The sequence below is a fragment of the Rhopilema esculentum genome, chromosome 17, assembly GCF_057945365.1.
Source record: "Rhopilema esculentum isolate cy_ngs chromosome 17, ASM5794536v1, whole genome shotgun sequence".
Lineage (NCBI taxonomy): Eukaryota > Metazoa > Cnidaria > Scyphozoa > Rhizostomeae > Rhizostomatidae > Rhopilema > Rhopilema esculentum.
In genome coordinates, this window is record NC_142831.1 from 291,996 (window position 1) to 312,192 (window position 20,197).

General features: G+C 37.4%; 1 protein-coding gene and 1 non-coding gene across 3 annotated transcripts in view; both read right to left on the bottom strand.

The window, feature by feature from the left end:
- Positions 1-20,197, bottom strand: part of LOC135683353 (EF-hand calcium-binding domain-containing protein 6) — a 61,105-nt gene that overhangs the window by 38,946 nt on the left and 1,962 nt on the right. Inside the window, exons 3-8 of one of the 2 annotated variants that reach the window (XM_065198588.2) lie at positions 19,240-19,334; positions 18,013-18,132; positions 16,480-16,589; positions 15,203-15,260; positions 14,518-14,654; positions 8,873-8,997 (exon numbers count right to left, since the gene is read on the bottom strand). In XM_065198588.2, the coding sequence (XP_065054660.2) occupies positions 8,873-8,997; positions 14,518-14,654; positions 15,203-15,260; positions 16,480-16,589; positions 18,013-18,132; positions 19,240-19,334 (645 nt within the window). The other variant, XM_089113522.1, reaches the window with a different exon arrangement.
- Trnap-ugg (transfer RNA proline (anticodon UGG)) lies at positions 4,496-4,567 on the bottom strand. The gene has a single exon. It is a non-coding gene; the product is annotated as a tRNA-Pro (tRNA).

A 20,197-nucleotide genomic window follows, 5' to 3' on the forward strand; every position in this document is an offset into this window, starting at 1 on the left:
ACAATTTTATAAGAACACGAGCCTCAAACAAATTAAGAACAAGCTGAGGCTGAGCTTCTGCAAAATGCATTTTTAAACAACGTTTTTTCTAAAAATCGAGGATTTTTAGCGATGTGTGGGTGCTTTTTCGGTGAATATTCAAATTTCTCAGCAAAGTAACGCTGTCTCACTCACTTTGTTGACAAATGAGGCCTGAACACCACCCTAGAGCGAAAAAGCTAGCACTGGCACTGCTTGCACCCTATTAGATTAGAAACAAATTAGGAACAATCCAGCCTCAGATTTTCGAAAAAATTAAGAACATTCAGCCTGAGATTAAATTTACTGGATCTTATTAAAGAATGTATGTTGATTATGATGACGCACAAGAGAAAGCAACATCGATATCATAGCCTTGGTAGCCTTGGTCAGCGAGGGTCGGTGAAGACGACCGAGCTAAAACCATCAAACGTCAGGGGACCTACGGGCTCAAGCGGTCTCTCTAGCAAAGTGAAAGGTCATTGCTGTCGGCACGGGTACACTCAATCGTAAAAATGAGCGGCGCATCCTGAACTGCCACAAGATGCATAGCAAGCAATTTAATATGCGACTAACTAAAAAGGATGAATAAAAGCAAGAGAAAATAAGAGATATCTCGATAATTAAATTCTGCGTTATAAATCTATGACGTTTGAACTGGAATGATTGAATGAGACAAAAATAATCTGACGCAGTATGACCAAGACTGATATTATAACAGCATTATAGCGAGCCTTTAAATTGGACAACCAATGATATAGAACATCAGATATCAAGCAACAAAAAATACAACAAAAGGGCGTTGTTTCTAAGTAACAAGCCGAAGATTGATTGCGTAAAAGTAATTCTAATAATCAGGATTAGTTACAGCATACAAGTTAAATAATCGCAATTTGATTCATTAAAATCGCAGAGCCGCGAAACAATGTGCCATGAATATTTTGGAGGCGATCAACAGGTGATAAAGGTGTCAAAATCGCATTAATGGAAGTATGAGAGGTGGCAAAAATTGAATGCCAATGAAAATGACTGCACACAAGAGAGATATAATCCGACTGGCAATTATAGAGAAATGCCAGTCTTCTCGATAGGTTCGACTTAAAACAAGACGCATACGAAAAGTTATTTATAAACAAAATGGTGTATATATTTTCAGTCTTATGAATCTAATAAGCAAGGGTTGAAATTCATAAGTAAATGTTTCAAATGCAACACTTGGGTAATTACTCACATGATTCCGGCAATGACCTGAAAGTGTCTGTTGGAGACATGTCAGCAAGCGAACTTTCAGATTTCGAAAAACCATTACCCCTACTGGAGAAGCCATTTTTCGAAAACCTGGGGCTCTCCCCGATTGGTGGAATCACATCATATTTAGAGGTCCCAGCGCTCAAAGATGCTTTCTTGGCATTATTGTTGAAATCCTGATTGTAGCTTGTACAGTAAAAATCTTTCTTAGAATCCAGCGAATGATTTAGGCTGAATATATTCGAGCCCGAGCCTCTTTTCGCCATGTTTTGGACCAAAGAACCCTTTGCGCCGGGCATTACGAAAAGATAACCAGGGGTATTTGGAACAAAGAACAAAATGACTAGCAAAATGACTATAATGTAAATTCGAAGATTTCCTTTGGAACTCTTAATCAACTGATGTTCAACGAGATGCATGAAAAACCGAGCTTGATGTATCCCCATACAGCGAACAAAGAAGGAATACGCGACAAAAACTCGAGTGCAGAAATGTCCACCAAGTATATTGGATTAGGAACAACAAGGATTCATGTAACAGCTTTCTAAATCCACAGATTGATGCTCCATGTAAAAGCGTTAAATTTCTTTAAAACCTGCAAATCTGAAATGAGGACAATTTCATTCTTCTTTGAAGAAGACAGAGAAGACATTTAACTTCATTAATCCACTAAATCTTGCAAAGGCTACGCTGATGTCTTCTAAAGTTCCCTAGCTTGGAGCAGCATCCAAATTAATATCTTTGTCTAGTAGTCTGTACAGCTCCTATTGTACGCGCTAAGTTTTTAATGTGTTGCCATGGTCATAGATATCGTAAACAAAACTATATCTCACCCGTTGATTTCATTAGCAGCGAAAGAAAACACGTGAAATTTCTAGAAAAAATCAGCGTGAAACTTGGTAACGGTTTCAATGATCCACTGGCTGTGAATACAGAATGTCAATTATTCTCCCTTTTCTTGCCAATTCAAGTCTGCAATAAGCAATAACAAGACGGTGGGTTGCAAGGTTGTCTGGGCCTGAATTGACGTGTGGTAGTAATTAGGTAGATCTTGACTTTTAACGTCTATTAATAAGCGAGGCCAGAGAAAGATCATCAGTACGCGTAAAAACGATCTGCAACCTCAGATTCTGTTAATGAAACGCCATACAAAGTACATATAGTGGTTTTCCAGTTCTTCATCTCTCAACAATAATTGCTGCGAAGACACTATAAAATATCGATCACAGAGTTTTAAGTGGATTACGGTGCTGGCTACCAACGTCCAAAATTTAAAATCCATAAAGGCAAATTTTGCAGCCTTCAAAACCACTGAAAAATTAGATTGCAGCAAAATCAACAGCAGTAAAAGGCGTTATCATACTTGCCAACCAATGCCTTTGCTTTGAGTATAGTCGAATAATTAATTGTACGATGACGTCATGGCTTTTCTTTGCAATAATTACGGTGCGCTACTAGACGTTAATAATGAGCATGAAGATATCGTATTTTTTATCAAGAATTGTTTCCTACCATCCAAACCAGAATTTAACAGATAACCTTTTCTTGTTGACTCTATGAAAACCTATTGCTTTTCCAGCCTTAGAAACCACGTCAACTATTTTGAACTGAATGCCACCGACAGATGTTTTCTAACCAAGCTTCCAAAAGAATAAATCTGACAATTCTAGAACAAGAGACAAAAACCTCTTGAAAAATAATTCGAAAAGATCGTATTGAATATCGCCGTATATCAGTGATTGATCTATTCAAATGTCTTTGTCAAGGCCCACACGGCCTCGATGTTTGCAAAAGAAAAACAATCCAAATGGTGAGTTTTAAGAAAAGGTGCGTGTTATGACAACAATACGAGACCTCGGCACATTGACCGCAGTGTCCACCACATCAGATACATGGCAACACAGTCCACTTTAGAAACAACAAAGTAGTTGAAATGAGCAAGGCCGCATACTTGAGATATGAAATCTTGATATGTTGGCAAACATAAAGAAGATGAGTCATTACTGGTTCAAATTAAAGAAGGAAAGGTTTTCTCTGCTTCAATCTCTCGGCTTCATGTTCGTTTTAAAAGTCACCAATAATGAGCTTTTCTTGTCTACCAATTTTCTACAGAAAATCTACCAAAAATGACAGTCATAGGGTCATAGATCGCGAAGACCAAACACTAATGACCATATACCAAAGCTTGACAAAATTGTTTATGGATGGATGGACACTCTTCTAGGTTTTGTGAAGGTGACAATCCATAAGGTAATTGAGAATAGAAAAACGAGATAGCACCTTCAGTGAATCTGTGAAAATTGTGCTGTTATCATCATGCAGTGCTCATACTGAGTCATTTTATAATTCGCATTCGATTTTTATTCTACATTCATTTTGAAGCAAAAAGTTATGGATCGAAATCTTGCGGCAGGTACAACTCTAGCTTGACATTCAAGCATAGTTGATCATGAAATAATCTGAAGAAAACAAGGATATTACGGTATTAGGGGTGTTGTATTGAAGTGATTTCACTCTTACCTTCAGGGCCACAAACAAAAAAGAATGTTTGTTGTTGGTGAACTGTCCATGGTGTCCCTCAAGGAGGTATACTTGGCCCTTTGCTATTTCTCTTATATTTCAATGGTGTACCGAATTCATAAAAAATACTTGGCTTTCACAGGCGTATGGTAGTATATCCTCCTTTCATGTTATGTGAAGATTTACACCCTTGGATCTACAATTGATTATTAATTTTATCTGGATATTGCAAAAACTATTTATCTGGATATTGCAAAAACTATTTATCTGGATATTGCAAAAACACAAAAAATGCCCGGGGTAAAAATAAATTCGGCAATTGGTCCACATTTGCTCACAAATCCAGAGTGTGCCAAGACGCATAGTGATGACAATTTTCAAATTATTGGACAGGCGAGGTCGTTTTGTCATTTAGGAGTTGTAGGGTCTATTATAATCAAAACAAAGGATCCCAAAAACAAAGGTAGACAGAAAGAATTCGTTTTCTCTCTTGCACACTTCAGCTAAGTGAGATGTTTATACCTTGGAAAGTGCTGGGCGAAGCAATTCAATTAAAAGCAATTCATTTCAATTTAAGACCAGGTAAAGAAAACGTCGGTCAAGTCGCAAAAGTGCAGACTAGCCACAAATGATTGGGCGCAAAAGATGTACACAAGGGAGAGGGATAGACGTAGAAAAAGAGGGGAAAATCGAGAACTGAAGGAAAAAGGGGCTCAGCCGGGAATCGAACCCGGAGCCTCTCGCACCCAAAGCGAGAATCATACCATTAGACCACTGAGCCGACAGTACCATAAGGGCGTAAAACCTGACCAGATGTTTACTTTTGCAGGTCTCATTCTGTTCCCACAGTTACTATTCTTCCCATGGAGATAAGACTCTCCAATATAGTTATATTGAACAAATTTTTGATTCGGGGGTAATTTTTGGACAATTTCAAGGTTTTCTCCTACAACTGCTCCATCTCAGCTATTAGAAAGGCCAGTTAAAACACAAAAAAACTTATTCATTTTTGCAGGCCTGTAGACTGCTAAACTGGATTGGGGAGCATGGATAGAAATATAGCTTTTTTATGCCTGCCTTCCAAAATACAGTCAGATCAAAGTACGCCTTTAAGATTTTCAAACACAATTTTTGTATATTATTGGGAGAGGTCATTGCCCCCATTGCCAGGTCATTGCCTGTTTTTTGCAAAGTTCGTCAGGGCAAATCTCGCATGGTTTTCGCCACGTCAACAAATTTTCAAAATAAAAAATAAAACAGTCAGACCACGCCAATGGAATTATGCCAAAATTTTGCCGAAGAAAAACACCAACATTTGGCGTAAGTACCGATGTTTTATGCCTAAAATCTTTGGTTAATCTTTCATGTTTTATACTGGAGCAAAGTATGGATGTACTGGAGCAAAAATTTTGTCAGAGCTGACGGGGTTAAGTTTTTCTTCTGTTTTGATCTATACTCTCAAATCTATTTGGTTAGCATTAGAATAATGTACCTTCCTAGAAACTGTGTCACATAGATTGTCATGTCCTTATCACCTTAACCTATGATTAAATGAATACACGTAAATCAGTGAAGGTTAATAATTCAGAGCGAAAGTGATTATTCTCCTGACTTTTGCTCTGATGAAGCCCCGTATGCCGGGGCGAAACAGGGCCTAAAATGAGCGTGGATCTGACTCACTTTGTGGAGTTGTAAATTAAAATTGTGGACCTGTAATTGTAGAAAGTGTTCTTAAAAGTGCAGCATAAAATACCTATCGAAACGTCTAAGAAAGAAATGGGAATATTTTTCCGATTCGCAATGAATGACCAATCCCAGCCTTATGTATTGCACTCATTTTTATAAGAAAATTGCGATAAGAAATAAGCAATGGATAATAAAGAACAATTAAGAAACTTCAGAGCTCGAAGCTTTAGTGCATGCGGAGAAAAATCAATTGCGCTTTATGATATTGTTGTGTGCTATTTTGAAGTAAGATGGACTCTGTATACAGCTTTAACTTCAAAATATCATCTCAATTAAGTTTGCTTTTATGACTTGCTTCAAAAAAGACACTGAGCCTAAAGACCAAGACCGAGATTATGATTTCCTGCCCGTAATGTATTTTGGGGTTTATATGTGATATCTTTCAGTAGATTTCAAAAAAAGTTATAAATCATTTCTACTAAGGTGTTTTAAATTGGAGAAGCATCTGAAAGATTCCTCTCAAGGCTACAGTAGCTGAACGATGATAAGCCTCTTGGTGGTAGCTGGGAGGAACATTTAATTGGGAATGTTGCATAACAGGGACTATAGTCCTCCTCGACTTTTTTGCAATAATAGGTTAGAAAATGTTTTGAAAGTTTACGCTAACGAACGCATTAGTAGCAGTTATTCTGGGAACACGTTTTTGTTCCTTTTGATAATGCTTTATCTTGTGTGATCAAAGATAAATTTTTATTTCATCTAACTCGGTTTTGTATTTTTATGTTAATCGAAATCTTCTTTAAATCGTTATGTTTATACATAAGGACAGAAAAAAGCAAATATTTTCTGAAAGGAGTGGTTTTCGGTGTTTCAAAGGGCGTGGCCGTAAAAAAATTTAGGGGCAAGCCTGCTAGTCCCCTTCCAGCCACTCCCTTGAGGGCTGGTGCCAGTGTGACCTGGTCTAGCGTAATATTAACATGATATTGGCCAAAAATCGTCATTTAGCATAAAATCTAGCATAATTTGGTATCTAGCATAACTCTGGCATAATTCTGATATTATTTAAAAGAATCATTGTTTCCATTGATCCATTGTCTATCGTTACCAAATGCAAACACTTTACAGCAGCATCTGTGGTTTCATTTTGGGAGTAAATTTTGACTTTCTACCTTCAGGTTATCGCCAGGTGTTTTGAATGGTTGGCAGCCACATATTTTGTGGTTGGCAGCCAAATGCAGCCAACTAAACGCAGTATACAAAAAAGCTAAATTTTTGCTAATTATTGGGAGTGATACCGTAATCAAAATTTGCTTTGTAGGTTACAAAAGTTTTCACTTGCTTTGATCTAAAACTGTCTGCTATCTTTTGCTTTGTTTCATCATTCATTATTTGCAATTTTGAAATTATTTTGAATATTATCTGTGCAAAATTTGTTTTCTTTGCATTTTCGTTGTTTTTTGCAACATGCTGCCAGAATTCAGCCAAATTTTGCTTCTTCTGCCAAATCAATTTATGACGGCGAAGGGGTTTTGAGAAACTGCCATAATGGAGAAATTTGGCCATCAAACAATGGATCTAAATTGCCTACCTGTTGATGAAGAATGAGTACACTGGGTTGTCAAAAAGGCCGAATTGCAACTCTGGCCACTTTTGATATTCTGAGCATGCATTAGCCTCTTTCTCGAGCAGGGTTGCCTTGATTTGAAATCTAGCATAATTTTTGCAAATCTAGCACAATCTTATGACAAATTTAGCGTAATTCCAAAATTGATATCTGGTGCGTGGTTTTTGCAATACAAGCAAGATGGGGGTAAAGATCATGCTTTCAAACTGGGCGAAAAGAGAATAAGAAGAAACCAGCACAATTTGTAAGCACAATTTGCACATCAGTGAGAGAAGAGTTTATTTGCCATCTGTAACGAGGTTTCCATTTAAAGTAACAAAACTTTTTGAAGAACAGATTTGATGACAAAGAATTTGATGGGCTGAATGCAGTGAAGAACTTTCCATAAGTAAACTTATAAAATGGATAAATATCACAATTAATATGCTTGATCTCGTAAGTTTCGAGTTCCGAGAAAGGCTGCAAAGATATGGTTCCAAAAAACCAAAAATACCAAAGTCTGGGAAGCAAGGCTGATTTAAGGGAGTTTTAGAAGATGAAAGGAAAACAATAACTTTGACAGAGATCCGAATAAACCATGTAAAAGAGTTTCTTTTCGATAACTTTTTGCTCACATATTAAGACATCGCTATATGTAGCTAATCTTTTTATTAACCCAATCCATATAATGTAAAGAATCAGCTTTTGCTACTTATACTTCATTCATTTTGCTACTTATACTTCATTTTAAAAAATATAGATCTGTAAAAATTTCTTATTTTAGGCCCTGGGGCGAAATATTAACCTTCGATGATTTACGTGTATTTATTGTTGTTCATTCTCGTCGTATTGCGGTGTTTCGTATTTGCTACATTTTTATCGAATTTTTACCGCAAGAACTCCTTAGAGTCCGTCGAGCAGCCTGCTATTAACTATAAACTTTTAGTAATACAGTATTTCTAACACCTATACCCGTTAAATTGATACTATTTTTCTTAAAAAGCTGATAGAGATGTGTGCAAAAAACATGATATGACGATATGATAATGACACAAGATTAGCACTACTCCTTTTTTATAAGAACAATTTTATTAGAACACGAGCCTTCAACTGGTCAAAAGTTAAGAACAAATTAAGAACAAGCTGAGGCTGAGCTTCTGCAAAATGCAATTTTGAACAACGTTTTTTCTCAAAGTCGCGGATTTTTAGCGATGTGTTGGCGCTTTTTCGGTGAATATTCAAATTTTCAGCAAATTAAGGCTCATTTTGTTGGCAAATGAGGCCTGAACACCTCCTTAGAGCGAAAAAGCTAGCAATAGCACTGCTTACACCCTCTTAATGACATGGCTTTCGCGATACACACATTCAACTTACAACCTCGGTTTTGAAGTATACTTCCTTGTATTGCATTTTTGACTTCAGATTCGGGGTGTGGACCAAAATTATATTATGCATGAAATTCTTCATGATGCTATTGAATGCAATATTAAGTTAATGACGAACATAAATTAAAAAATTTTAATAGGGATTTGACAATCCAAACGGTTTTGTGGTCTATCCCTTATACGTTTTCAAACTTTATTTCATTACACAACTACAATAAAAGCCCATTATATGAAAATTGCATCCTAACTTAAGTATGGTTGGAAATGTAAATCCTACATAGAAAAATTCATGCAATGAAATGTAGATTGATTTGAGAAACGAGGGCGTAAGTCTTTTTGGGTGAATTGCGGTATCAGCAGGGTATTTTGCGCTTATGATTGCCTACTTGAAAAACAAAACACGCCGACTTACAGCTTTTTGTGACAGGTGTCTTCAGTCTTTGTTCCGTTGATTTTGGTTCAATACCAAGCCCTCGCAAGAGGTCCATGTAGTCGATACTGGAAGGATTTTGCGATATGACGTATTTTTGTATCAGCCTATTAAATCAAAACAATATTGTCGTAAGTCCTTGAATTAGCACCTATCTTCAAATAAGTGCCCCCTAAAACTGTTGAAAATTTGATGATCCTCCGATTTTCGAATAACTTCTACGCCCTCAAGTTTGAATTTGATTCATGCTTGTGAAGAGAAAAGTCGGAGAATGGCTATGATGATGAGGAAGAAATTTGATCCGTGCTTGTGAAGAGAATAGTCGGAGAATGGCTATGATGATGAGGAAGAAATTTGATCCGTGCTTGTGAAGAGAATAGTCGGAGAATGGCTATGATGATGAGGAAGAAATTTGATTCATGCTTGTGAAGAGAAAAGTCGGAGAATGGCTATGATGATGAGGAAGAAATTTGATCCGTGCTTGTGAAGAGAAAAGTCGGAGAATGGCTATGATGATGAGGAAGAAATTTGATCCGTGCTTGTGAAGAGAATAGTCGGAGAATGGCTATGATGATGAGGAAGAAATTTGATTCATGCTTGTGAAGAGAATAGTCGGAGAATGGCTATGATGATGAGGAAGAAATTTGATTCATGCTTGTGAAGAGAATAGTCGGAGAATGGCTATGATGATGAGGAAGAAATTTGATCCGTGCTTGTGAAGAGAATAGTCGGAGAATGGCTATGATGATGAGGAAGAAATTTGATCCGTGCTTGTGAAGAGAAAAGTCGGAGAATGGCTATGATGATGAGGAAGAAATTTGATTCATGCTTGTGAAGAGAATAGTCGGAGAATGGCTATGATGATGAAGAAGAAATTTGATCCGTGCTTGTGAAGAGAATAGTCGGAGAATGGCTATGATGATGAGGAAGAAATTTGATCCGTGCTTGTGAAGAGAAAAGTCGGAGAATGGCTATGATGATGAGGAAGAAATTTGATCCGTGCTTGTGAAGAGAATAGTCGGAGAATGGCTATGATGATGAGGAAGAAATTTGATTCATGCTTGTGAAGAGAATAGTCGGAGAATGGCTATGATGATGAAGAAGAAATTTGATCCGTGCTTGTGAAGAGAATAGTCGGAGAATGGCTATGATGATGAGGAAGAAATTTGATCCGTGCTTGTGAAGAGAAAAGTCGGAGAATGGCTATGATGATGAGGAAGAAATTTGATCCGTGCTTGTGAAGAGAAAAGTCGGAGAATGGCTATGATGATGAGGAAGAAATTTGATTCATGCTTGTGAAGAGAATAGTCGGAGAATGGCTATGATTATGAAGAAGAATTTTGATCCGCGCTTGTGAAGAGAATAGTCGGAGAATGGCTATGATGATGAGGAAGAAATTTGATCCGTGCTTGTGAAGAGAAAAGTCGGAGAATGGCTATGATGATGAGGAAGAAATTTGATCCGTGCTTGTGAAGAGAATAGTCGGAGAATGGCTATGATGATGAGGAAGAAATTTGATTCATGCTTGTGAAGAGAATAGTCGGAGAATGGCTATGATGATGAAGAAGAAATTTGATCCGTGCTTGTGAAGAGAATAGTCGGAGAATGGCTATGATGATGAGGAAGAAATTTGATCCGTGCTTGTGAAGAGAAAAGTCGGAGAATGGCTATGATGATGAGGAAGAAATTTGATCCGTGCTTGTGAAGAGAAAAGTCGGAGAATGGCTATGATGATGAGGAAGAAATTTGATTCATGCTTGTGAAGAGAATAGTCGGAGAATGGCTATGATTATGAAGAAGAAATTTGATCCGCGCTTGTGAAGAGAATAGTCGGAGAATGGCTATGATGATGAGGAAGAAATTTGATCCGTGCTTGTGAAGAGAAAAGTCGGAGAATGGCTATGATGATGAGGAAGAAATTTGATCCGTGCTTGTGAAGAGAATAGTCGGAGAATGGCTATGATGATGAGGAAGAAATTTGATTCATGCTTGTGAAGAGAATAGTCGGAGAATGGCTATGATAATGAAGAAGAAATTTGATCCGTGCTTGTGAAGAGAATAGTCGGAGAATGGCTATGATGATGAGGAAGAAATTTGATCCGTGCTTGTGAAGAGAAAAGTCGGAGAATGGCTATGATGATGAGGAAGAAATTTGATCCGTGCTTGTGAAGAGAATAGTCGGAGAATGGCTATGATGATGAGGAAGAAATTTGATCCGTGCTTGTGAAGAGAATAGTCGGAGAATGGCTATGATGATGAGGAAGAAATTTGATCCGTGCTTGTGAAGAGAATAGTCGGAGAATGGCTATGATGATGAGGAAGAAATTTGATCCGTGCTTGTGAAGAGAATAGTCGGAGAATGGCTATGATGATGAGGAAGAAATTTGATTCATGCTTGTGAAGAGAAAAGTCGGAGAATGGCTATGATGATGAGGAAGAAATTTGATCCGTGCTTGTGAAGAGAAAAGTCGGAGAATGGCTATGATGATGAGGAAGAAATTTGATCCGTGCTTGTGAAGAGAAAAGTCGGAGAATGGCTATGATGATGAGGAAGAAATTTGATCCGTGCTTGTGAAGAGAAAAGTCGGAGAATGGCTATGATGATGAGGAAGAAATTTGATCCGTGCTTGTGAAGAGAAAAGTCGGAGAATGGCTATGATGATGAGGAAGAAATTTGATCCGTGCTTGTGAAGAGAATAGTCGGAGAATGGCTATGATGATGAGGAAGAAATTTGATCCGTGCTTGTGAAGAGAATAGTCGGAGAATGGCTATGATGATGAGGAAGAAATTTGATCCGTGCTTGTGAAGAGAATAGTCGGAGAATGGCTATGATGATGAGGAAGAAATTTGATCCGTGCTTGTGAAGAGAATAGTCGGAGAATGGCTATGATGATGAGGAAGAAATTTGATCCGTGCTTGTGAAGAGAATAGTCGGAGAATGGCTATGATGATGAGGAAGAAATTTGATCCGTGCTTGTGAAGAGAAAAGTCGGAGAATGGCTATGATGATGAGGAAGAAATTTGATCCGTGCTTGTGAAGAGAAAAGTCGGAGAATGGCTATGATGATGAGGAAGAAATTTGATCCGTGCTTGTGAAGAGAAAAGTCGGAGAATGGCTATGATGATGAGGAAGAAATTTGATCCGTGCTTGTGAAGAGAAAAGTCGGAGAATGGCTATGATGATGAGGAAGAAATTTGATCCGTGCTTGTGAAGAGAATAGTCGGAGAATGGCTATGATGATGAGGAAGAAATTTGATCCGTGCTTGTGAAGAGAATAGTCGGAGAATGGCTATGATGATGAGGAAGAAATTTGATTCATGCTTGTGAAGAGAATAGTCGGAGAATGGCTATGATGATGAAGAAGAAATTTGATCCGTGCTTGTGAAGAGAATAGTCGGAGAATGGCTATGATGATGAGGAAGAAATTTGATCCGTGCTTGTGAAGAGAAAAGTCGGAGAATGGCTATGATGATGAGGAAGAAATTTGATCCGTGCTTGTGAAGAGAAAAGTCGGAGAATGGCTATGATGATGAGGAAGAAATTTGATTCATGCTTGTGAAGAGAATAGTCGGAGAATGGCTATGATGATGAAGAAGAAATTTGATCCGCGCTTGTGAAGAGAATAGTCGGAGAATGGCTATGATGATGAGGAAGAAATTTGATCCGTGCTTGTGAAGAGAAAAGTCGGAGAATGGCTATGATGATGAGGAAGAAATTTGATCCGTGCTTGTGAAGAGAATAGTCGGAGAATGGCTATGATGATGAGGAAGAAATTTGATTCATGCTTGTGAAGAGAATAGTCGGAGAATGGCTATGATGATGAAGAAGAAATTTGATCCGTGCTTGTGAAGAGAATAGTCGGAGAATGGCTATGATGATGAGGAAGAAATTTGATCCGTGCTTGTGAAGAGAAAAGTCGGAGAATGGCTATGATGATGAGGAAGAAATTTGATCCGTGCTTGTGAAGAGAAAAGTCGGAGAATGGCTATGATGATGAGGAAGAAATTTGATCCGTGCTTGTGAAGAGAATAGTCGGAGAATGGCTATGATGATGAGGAAGAAATTTGATCCGTGCTTGTGAAGAGAATAGTCGGAGAATGGCTATGATGATGAGGAAGAAATTTGATCCGTGCTTGTGAAGAGAATAGTCGGAGAATGGCTATGATGATGAGGAAGAAATTTGATCCGTGCTTGTGAAGAGAATAGTCGGAGAATGGCTATGATGAGGAAGAAATTTGATTCATGCTTGTGAAGAGAAAAGTCGGAGAATGGCTATGATGATGAGGAAGAAATTTGATCCGTGCTTGTGAAGAGAAAAGTCGGAGAATGGCTATGATGATGAGGAAGAAATTTGATCCGTGCTTGTGAAGAGAATAGTCGGAGAATGGCTATGATGATGAGGAAGAAATTTGATCCGTGCTTGTGAAGAGAAAAGTCGGAGAATGGCTATGATGATGAGGAAGAAATTTGATCCGTGCTTGTGAAGAGAAAAGTCGGAGAATGGCTATGATGATGAGGAAGAAATTTGATCCGTGCTTGTGAAGAGAAAAGTCGGAGAATGGCTATGATGATGAGGAAGAAATTTGATCCGTGCTTGTGAAGAGAATAGTCGGAGAATGGCTATGATGATGAGGAAGAAATTTGATCCGTGCTTGTGAAGAGAAAAGTCGGAGAATGGCTATGATGATGAGGAAGAAATTTGATCCGTGCTTGTGAAGAGAATAGTCGGAGAATGGCTATGATGATGAGGAAGAATTTTGATCCGTGCTTGTGAAGAGAATAGTCGGAGAATGGCTATGATGATGAGGAAGAAATTTGATCCGTGCTTGTGAAGAGAATAGTCGGAGAATGGCTATGATGATGAGGAAGAAATTTGATCCGTGCTTGTGAAGAGAATAGTCGGAGAATGGCTATGATGATGAGGAAAAAATTTGATTCATGCTTGTGAAGAGAATAGTCGGAGAATGGCTATGATGATGAGGAAGAAATTTGATCCGTGCTTGTGAAGAGAATAGTCGGAGAATGGCTATGATGATGAGGAAGAAATTTGATCCGTGCTTGTGAAGAGAATAGTCGGAGAATGGCTATGATGATGAGGAAGAAATTTGATCCGTGCTTGTGAAGAGAAAAGTCGGAGAATGGCTATGATGATGAGGAAGAAATTTGATCCGTGCTTGTGAAGAGAATAGTCGGAGAATGGCTATGATGATGAGGAAAAAATTTACATCTATCTTGAATATACTTGACGATTTACTTTTTAGTAATATAAATTACTCACTGCTCACTTAACTTAACAAGACACGAAAAAGGAGCGTTCTTTTCTAGATTCAAAGCTCAGAATTGCAAATTGATCAAGATGCTAACAGAAGACGGAACAGAGAGATCAAGATGCTAACAAGCATCATGCTGTAACAAACGAAAATTCTTAAGAGGGGATAAAGTAATAAAGAGACGCTTGACAGAATCGGGGCTAGGAAGGATTAACGGGGCTAAGACATCACAGAGTGGGAAGAAATATATCTATTATCGTGCTAGATGTGCGTGGGTAAGATCATGAGGGGGCAATTACAAGCAATGGGGTATAAATTTAACCCAAATTTTTCCCTTGCTACCAGCATCACTCACTTGTTGAAATGAATTTCCTGAAGTTTAAAGCAGCAGTTGTCAAGGATCCGTTTCAATTCGTTCCTCTGCACATGGCCATCTCTGTTATAGTCGAATAGACGGACAGCCTTCATAAAGCCATCAAGCTGTGCTGCGAGCTAAAAAATACAGTGCATCAGTTCTTTCAAGAAACACGAAGAAAGGTGAATAAGCTTCGATGCGTGTTACTAAACATAAATGAACACGTTTTGATTACAGAAAAGAAAAATTCCTTTCGATGAAAACTTTATGACCAAACAAAGGACAGGCCCAGTCATCAATGATTTTAAGCAAGAAATCTGTAGAAACTAAGGGACAATCCTATTGGAAAGACCTTGACAAGTGAAAGAGGCTGCAAACTTCAAAAAGAGACTCTTCATCAGTCATAATTTAGGAAAGCCTAACCCCTTTTAGCCTGGTTCGATTAGCTACCTCAGCAATCGACAATCATGCGTCGGTAGCGTCTTTGACTCATCCATTCTCCTTTTGTCCCTCTATTCTACACTCCATTCGTTATTTTTTTACTTTTACAGATAGTGCATTTCTGGTAGTTAGCAAGCCATTTTTATAATAAGCTCAAGTTATGAAGACCTAGCATCAACAGCGTGGACAACTAAATTACTGCAAAATTTCTAGGAACAATTTGACAGAACGACGAACAATTTACCTTTTCTCTTAGCTTTGTTTCAACAAATTCAAAAGAATCTGACCTTCCATCGCTAGTTCTGCAAAAAAATGTTGAATGTGAGAACTATGTTAATTACAGGTTAATTACAGAATCAGGTGTATATCTATCAAATTCGAGAAAACAGATACTTCTCCCCTCGAAATCATTTCATGCTTAACCAGTTTTGGAATTGGGCAGATCTCAAGAACTCCAGTAGGAATTTTGTTCCCACTAACAGACACAAACAGCTACAAACAAGCTCTTTCGTGTGTTGGAAATTCCCCAACCGTGCGAGTTCTTATATACGATATGCAATATGACTTTGACCTGATTGTGAGATTCTTGTAGTACTGTCAACATAACAAGTTTGAATAACAGAACAAAAAAGGCGGGTTAAAGGTCCTCTAATATTTTCGACACGTGTGCATGAATAGAAAAAGAGTTTTAGGCCAGTAGTACAGTCAAAAGTTGATTTCACTACTACAAACTTTGCAAACAGTTTATTGGTAGTAGGAATATTAAGAGCGGTTTTGAAAAAGCAAACATAATATCTTAAAACATAATATTTCCTTCTGACACTCTTCGGAGATTATTTTGACGTTTTATACTCTAAAGAGTGTCAGATTAAATGTGTACTGTGTTCTAACATGTTTTCTTTTTCACTAACCATATTGTTCATAAAAAAATATTGCAGAATTTCGTGTTTTGAGCCATGGCCTAATACGGTGGTGCAATAGCTAACCAGAGACAAAATGATTTCGGGCAATTCAAGATCTGACAATCACCGTCACAATGTTTAAATAACTTGACATTTGCGTTATAATGCAGGCTAATCCGTTTTGATAGGAAAATGTAGCTTTAAATTCCAATAAATCCAGATTTCATTCAGGTACAGAAAACCTACTTAAAACTTGTTAGCTTGGATTAAATTTAGGGGCAGTCTGAATAATACTTTTCTATAAAAAGAGAAAATCTCTATGGAAGGCAAAGGAGATCAGGCAAATAATGTCTATGATAAATATAGACTTATGATGTTTTGAGTAAAGCTGCTTTTCTGAAAAAGGTTACAGCATAGGCAGGTCTAGATTCAGATAAATATTAGGTGCAGTACTGAACTTTTTTTTATTTCTATGTTAAAAATACTGTTCTATTTAGCGAAATTCTGACGATAAAAGTAGTTTGAACTGAGCACATTTCTTGGGTAAACAAATATAAACTTAATTTCGTTCACGTATCACTCTAAGAACGATTACGTATATGCTGATAAGCAAACAGACCTTGGTGTTGTTTGGGCAAATCTCTGAGGCTCTGACATCATGACAGGACCAACACGAAACTTTTCAAGAAAAGCAACGTAATTTATCACTCCATTATCCTTTGTTCCAATCTAAAATGGAATCACTCTTGGGTTACTAGCGCACTTCTTCTGCAGTTGAAGTTTTCATTCTATGTATAGGGTTAATGGTTCTTGATATCAACTATCACGATTAAACCTATCGTAAGATTGTCGTGATGAAGGGAAGAAAAATAAATCCTGACATTTCATTGCATTGAGGTCAAAAGATATATAAAAGAATTAGAGGAAATGAAGCCAATGAACATATTTAAATTTGATTTAACTCGTGTGGATATTAACTCGAATGGATATTAAAGGGAAAGGTGAGTCCTGTATACGGCTGGAAGTAAGGGAAGTGCCAGGTAGAGAGCACAGGCCAACAGCATTATGGGGCAGTGTAGCCAATTCCTTTCTCGCATCCTTTAGCCACCAAAGTGTTAAGAATGTATTGCCTTTGTCGGTTATGGACAAGATGCAAACGTCCAATCATACGTCGGGCCTTGATTCGACCTTGATGCCGCAACATTCAGCACTTCAGCCAAGCGTTCTAAACGACTTGGTCACAGAATTTATGTGCTATAGCCTAGCAAGTTTGCTTCTGTATAGTTTATAAGCTGGCAAAAACAAATTTGCCGGTTAAAACTGCAATTTCTGTACTTGAATTTCCCCGATTGCACACCAATATGCCACATTCGTTGTATATGCCAAGAAATGTTGTCGTATTTAATCGTCCATCTATCCATTTTAGTATTTCGTGACTTTCGTATGAATGCATTATGAGTATTTAGATGACGTGAATTACAATCTGGAAAACCAATTCCATAATTAGAACCGTGAAATGCAGTTTAGCTTTGGTGTGGTTGCGCAATGGCCTTTTCAAATGGGGAGTTTTCGGCTCATGATTTAGAGATGAGTGCTGCACATCTTACACAGACACAAACATTTATTTAGGGAAAGAGTAAAGTAGAGTATCGAAGACCCTGTCCTTCCCATGAGCACTTTCTCTCTGTTGTATCTTCCAATGTGCCTCCAATTGAGATCTTTGAAAATGGTGGACTGCAGCGTTTTAATACGGGAACTGGAAATTATCTAAACCGTCGAATCCGTCATAGCTGTGTTATCACTAACTGTAGTATGCATTGTCATGCAGCCAAAGTAAAACATGTTGACCAAGTGCCCTTGCGCCAAACTAACTAATCCGTTAACCAAACTCGTGTGTAGTTATATGTAGTTAGGTAAAGTAGGTGTGTAGTAGTGAGAGTATCGTGTTTCTCCGTCATGGGCTAAGCCTTTTTGGAGACTAACATTGTAGATTGTAGATTGTAGATCTACTCATAACAATTGATGTTTGAAATGCATAACAAAGAGCGCCATATACAAAAAGAAAACGTGCGATGCATATGATGGTGCGCTCCATCAATATTTTTCTTAGTAGTAAGTTTCTTTGGGTACAAAATTTTTGAATTTAACTAACCTTTAACAATAAGTGCTGGAACTGGTCATCTGCAAGCTGCAAGCAGAAGGCGTGAATCACACGTCGGAAATTTTCCAAAGTCACAGTTTGATTGTGGCCTACGTCGAGCATCTGAAATGCCTGTGAAAGACGAAAATGGTAAAAATTGCCAAATTAGCACATCGAAGGAGTTTAGTTCATTTTCAAAAACAAAGTTTGAGATATTCTGTCAGTTTATCATTTTGACAATAATATTTCCTTCAGAAATTATTGTGAAGGAAAGGTCCGAATCATTTTCGTAAGAGTTTCAGCAATAAGAGACAAGTCGATCTTACCTACATTAAATGGGGAAGATTAAAACTGTAAACAACGGGAGGGATTGCAAGCTTATAATTTTTGCGAATAAAAAACAACTTTAAATTAACTTTAGCCAAACAATTTTTATCGACCACTGAGTTCACTAAATGCTGGGGAACTCAGTGGCCAAACAACTCATTTTGGAACGATTTAAATCTTCATTGTAACACTTTCCTTTTTGTTCACTTAATCCAACAAGGATAAATTTCCCCCTTTTAGAAATTTATCAAATTTTAGGAACACGAAGCTTTCAACAAAAGACTTTTTGTTGGCTCATACGAGTGTTATCGAGAGCCTAGTTGAAAAGGAAAAGAACAGTTGATAATATCGATACTGCAACACGAGCATATCGATAAAAACATTCATTCAAAATGCAGATTTTTGCTTACGGTTATAATGATGTTTTGGAAGGACTGAGTGCTCGGCGTTGGAAAGTGGCAATTCCTTGCATGCAAGGAAACTTAGCCCAGCGGGACATTTATCAAGTTCCGACATCCTTAGTAAGAAGCAACTAGTTTATTTATCCTAAGATTCCTAAGATTTCATTCTTTGAAACTTTTATAAAACTCATTCTATAGCGATAAAACATTTACTTTCGCTAAACAGAGGCGCTTGAGCTAAGGTATCACCTCCAGTTTCTATAAAATTTCCAATCACACTCAGAGGAATAAGTGACAGAAAATATTTTAGGTGCGCAGAAAAATTGTTCTTACTTTTATTCGGTCTTTCTATGTTTCCCTTTAAGACTCGACGTGAGTGAAATCAGGAATGCATGAAAGAACGAATGAATGAAAAAAAGAAAGAACTAATAATTGAACGAAAACCAAAAAAAGGAGCTAGTAGTATTCCCACCAAAATTGGATACCATACGCAAGAAAGGGGCAATCTTACTTCTCTCATGTCGGAGTACTTTCTTCTAACATTTTCTCTGATGATATTTTCTGCTTTAAGAATTCCAAATATATTTCCAGCTTGCATTGCTGGGCCTATGTTTAGAAAAGAAAGGAATTTTAAAAATGGATATCACTTTAAACAAAAGTTATAGTGTTTTGATGAGTTACTTTTGTAATTATCATTTACGTGTTAAAATAAAAATTAATCAGGTTTTCTTCAAATTTCTCAAACAGAAAAATTGTATGCAGCAAAATTAAGTTTTAACCTTTCAACTTCATTTACTTAAGACGTTGAAAAAAGAAATTTGGTTATTTTTTCTTCAACTTAAAGGAATATTTACTGGATTCACTTCAATTTGTCCCTGCTTTGCTTCCTGATATAAACAAACTGCCATATGATAATGAAATGCCTTACCTTGCATTTGGCCTGCGTAGTATATAATTACTGCAGTCTACATTATTATTACATGCTAATAAAGATGCTTGCAGCTGCTGCTATCTAAATTATACCTAGGCTGGCCTCATTTGAAGCTTGGAACATTGGGATGTACCTTGTCATCTGCAATTAATACATGATTGGGGTGGGGTGTGGGTGTGGATAGGGCTTGACAAGAAAAACTTTGATAATTGATAAAATTTGAAAAAATTGATAATTGTTAATTTCTAATTCTCTTTAGAACCGGATGATTTAGAAGCCAAATAGTGTTGTGAAATACAACTTAAAATAATCTACACCAAAATGACCTTTAATTCTCCATACTTGCTGACAGGCTATTGGCCTTAAGGTCTCCACAACCCATACAGAATAAAAGCTTATGACCAATTTTGGTGTAACATGTTGAAAAGACTGCATTTACACACAATAAACCTACCTACAAACAATAATTGGAAATTATTTCACATGTTTGAAGTATTTTGAAAAGAAGAATGGGCTGCTTGATTGATTTCTTATTTCT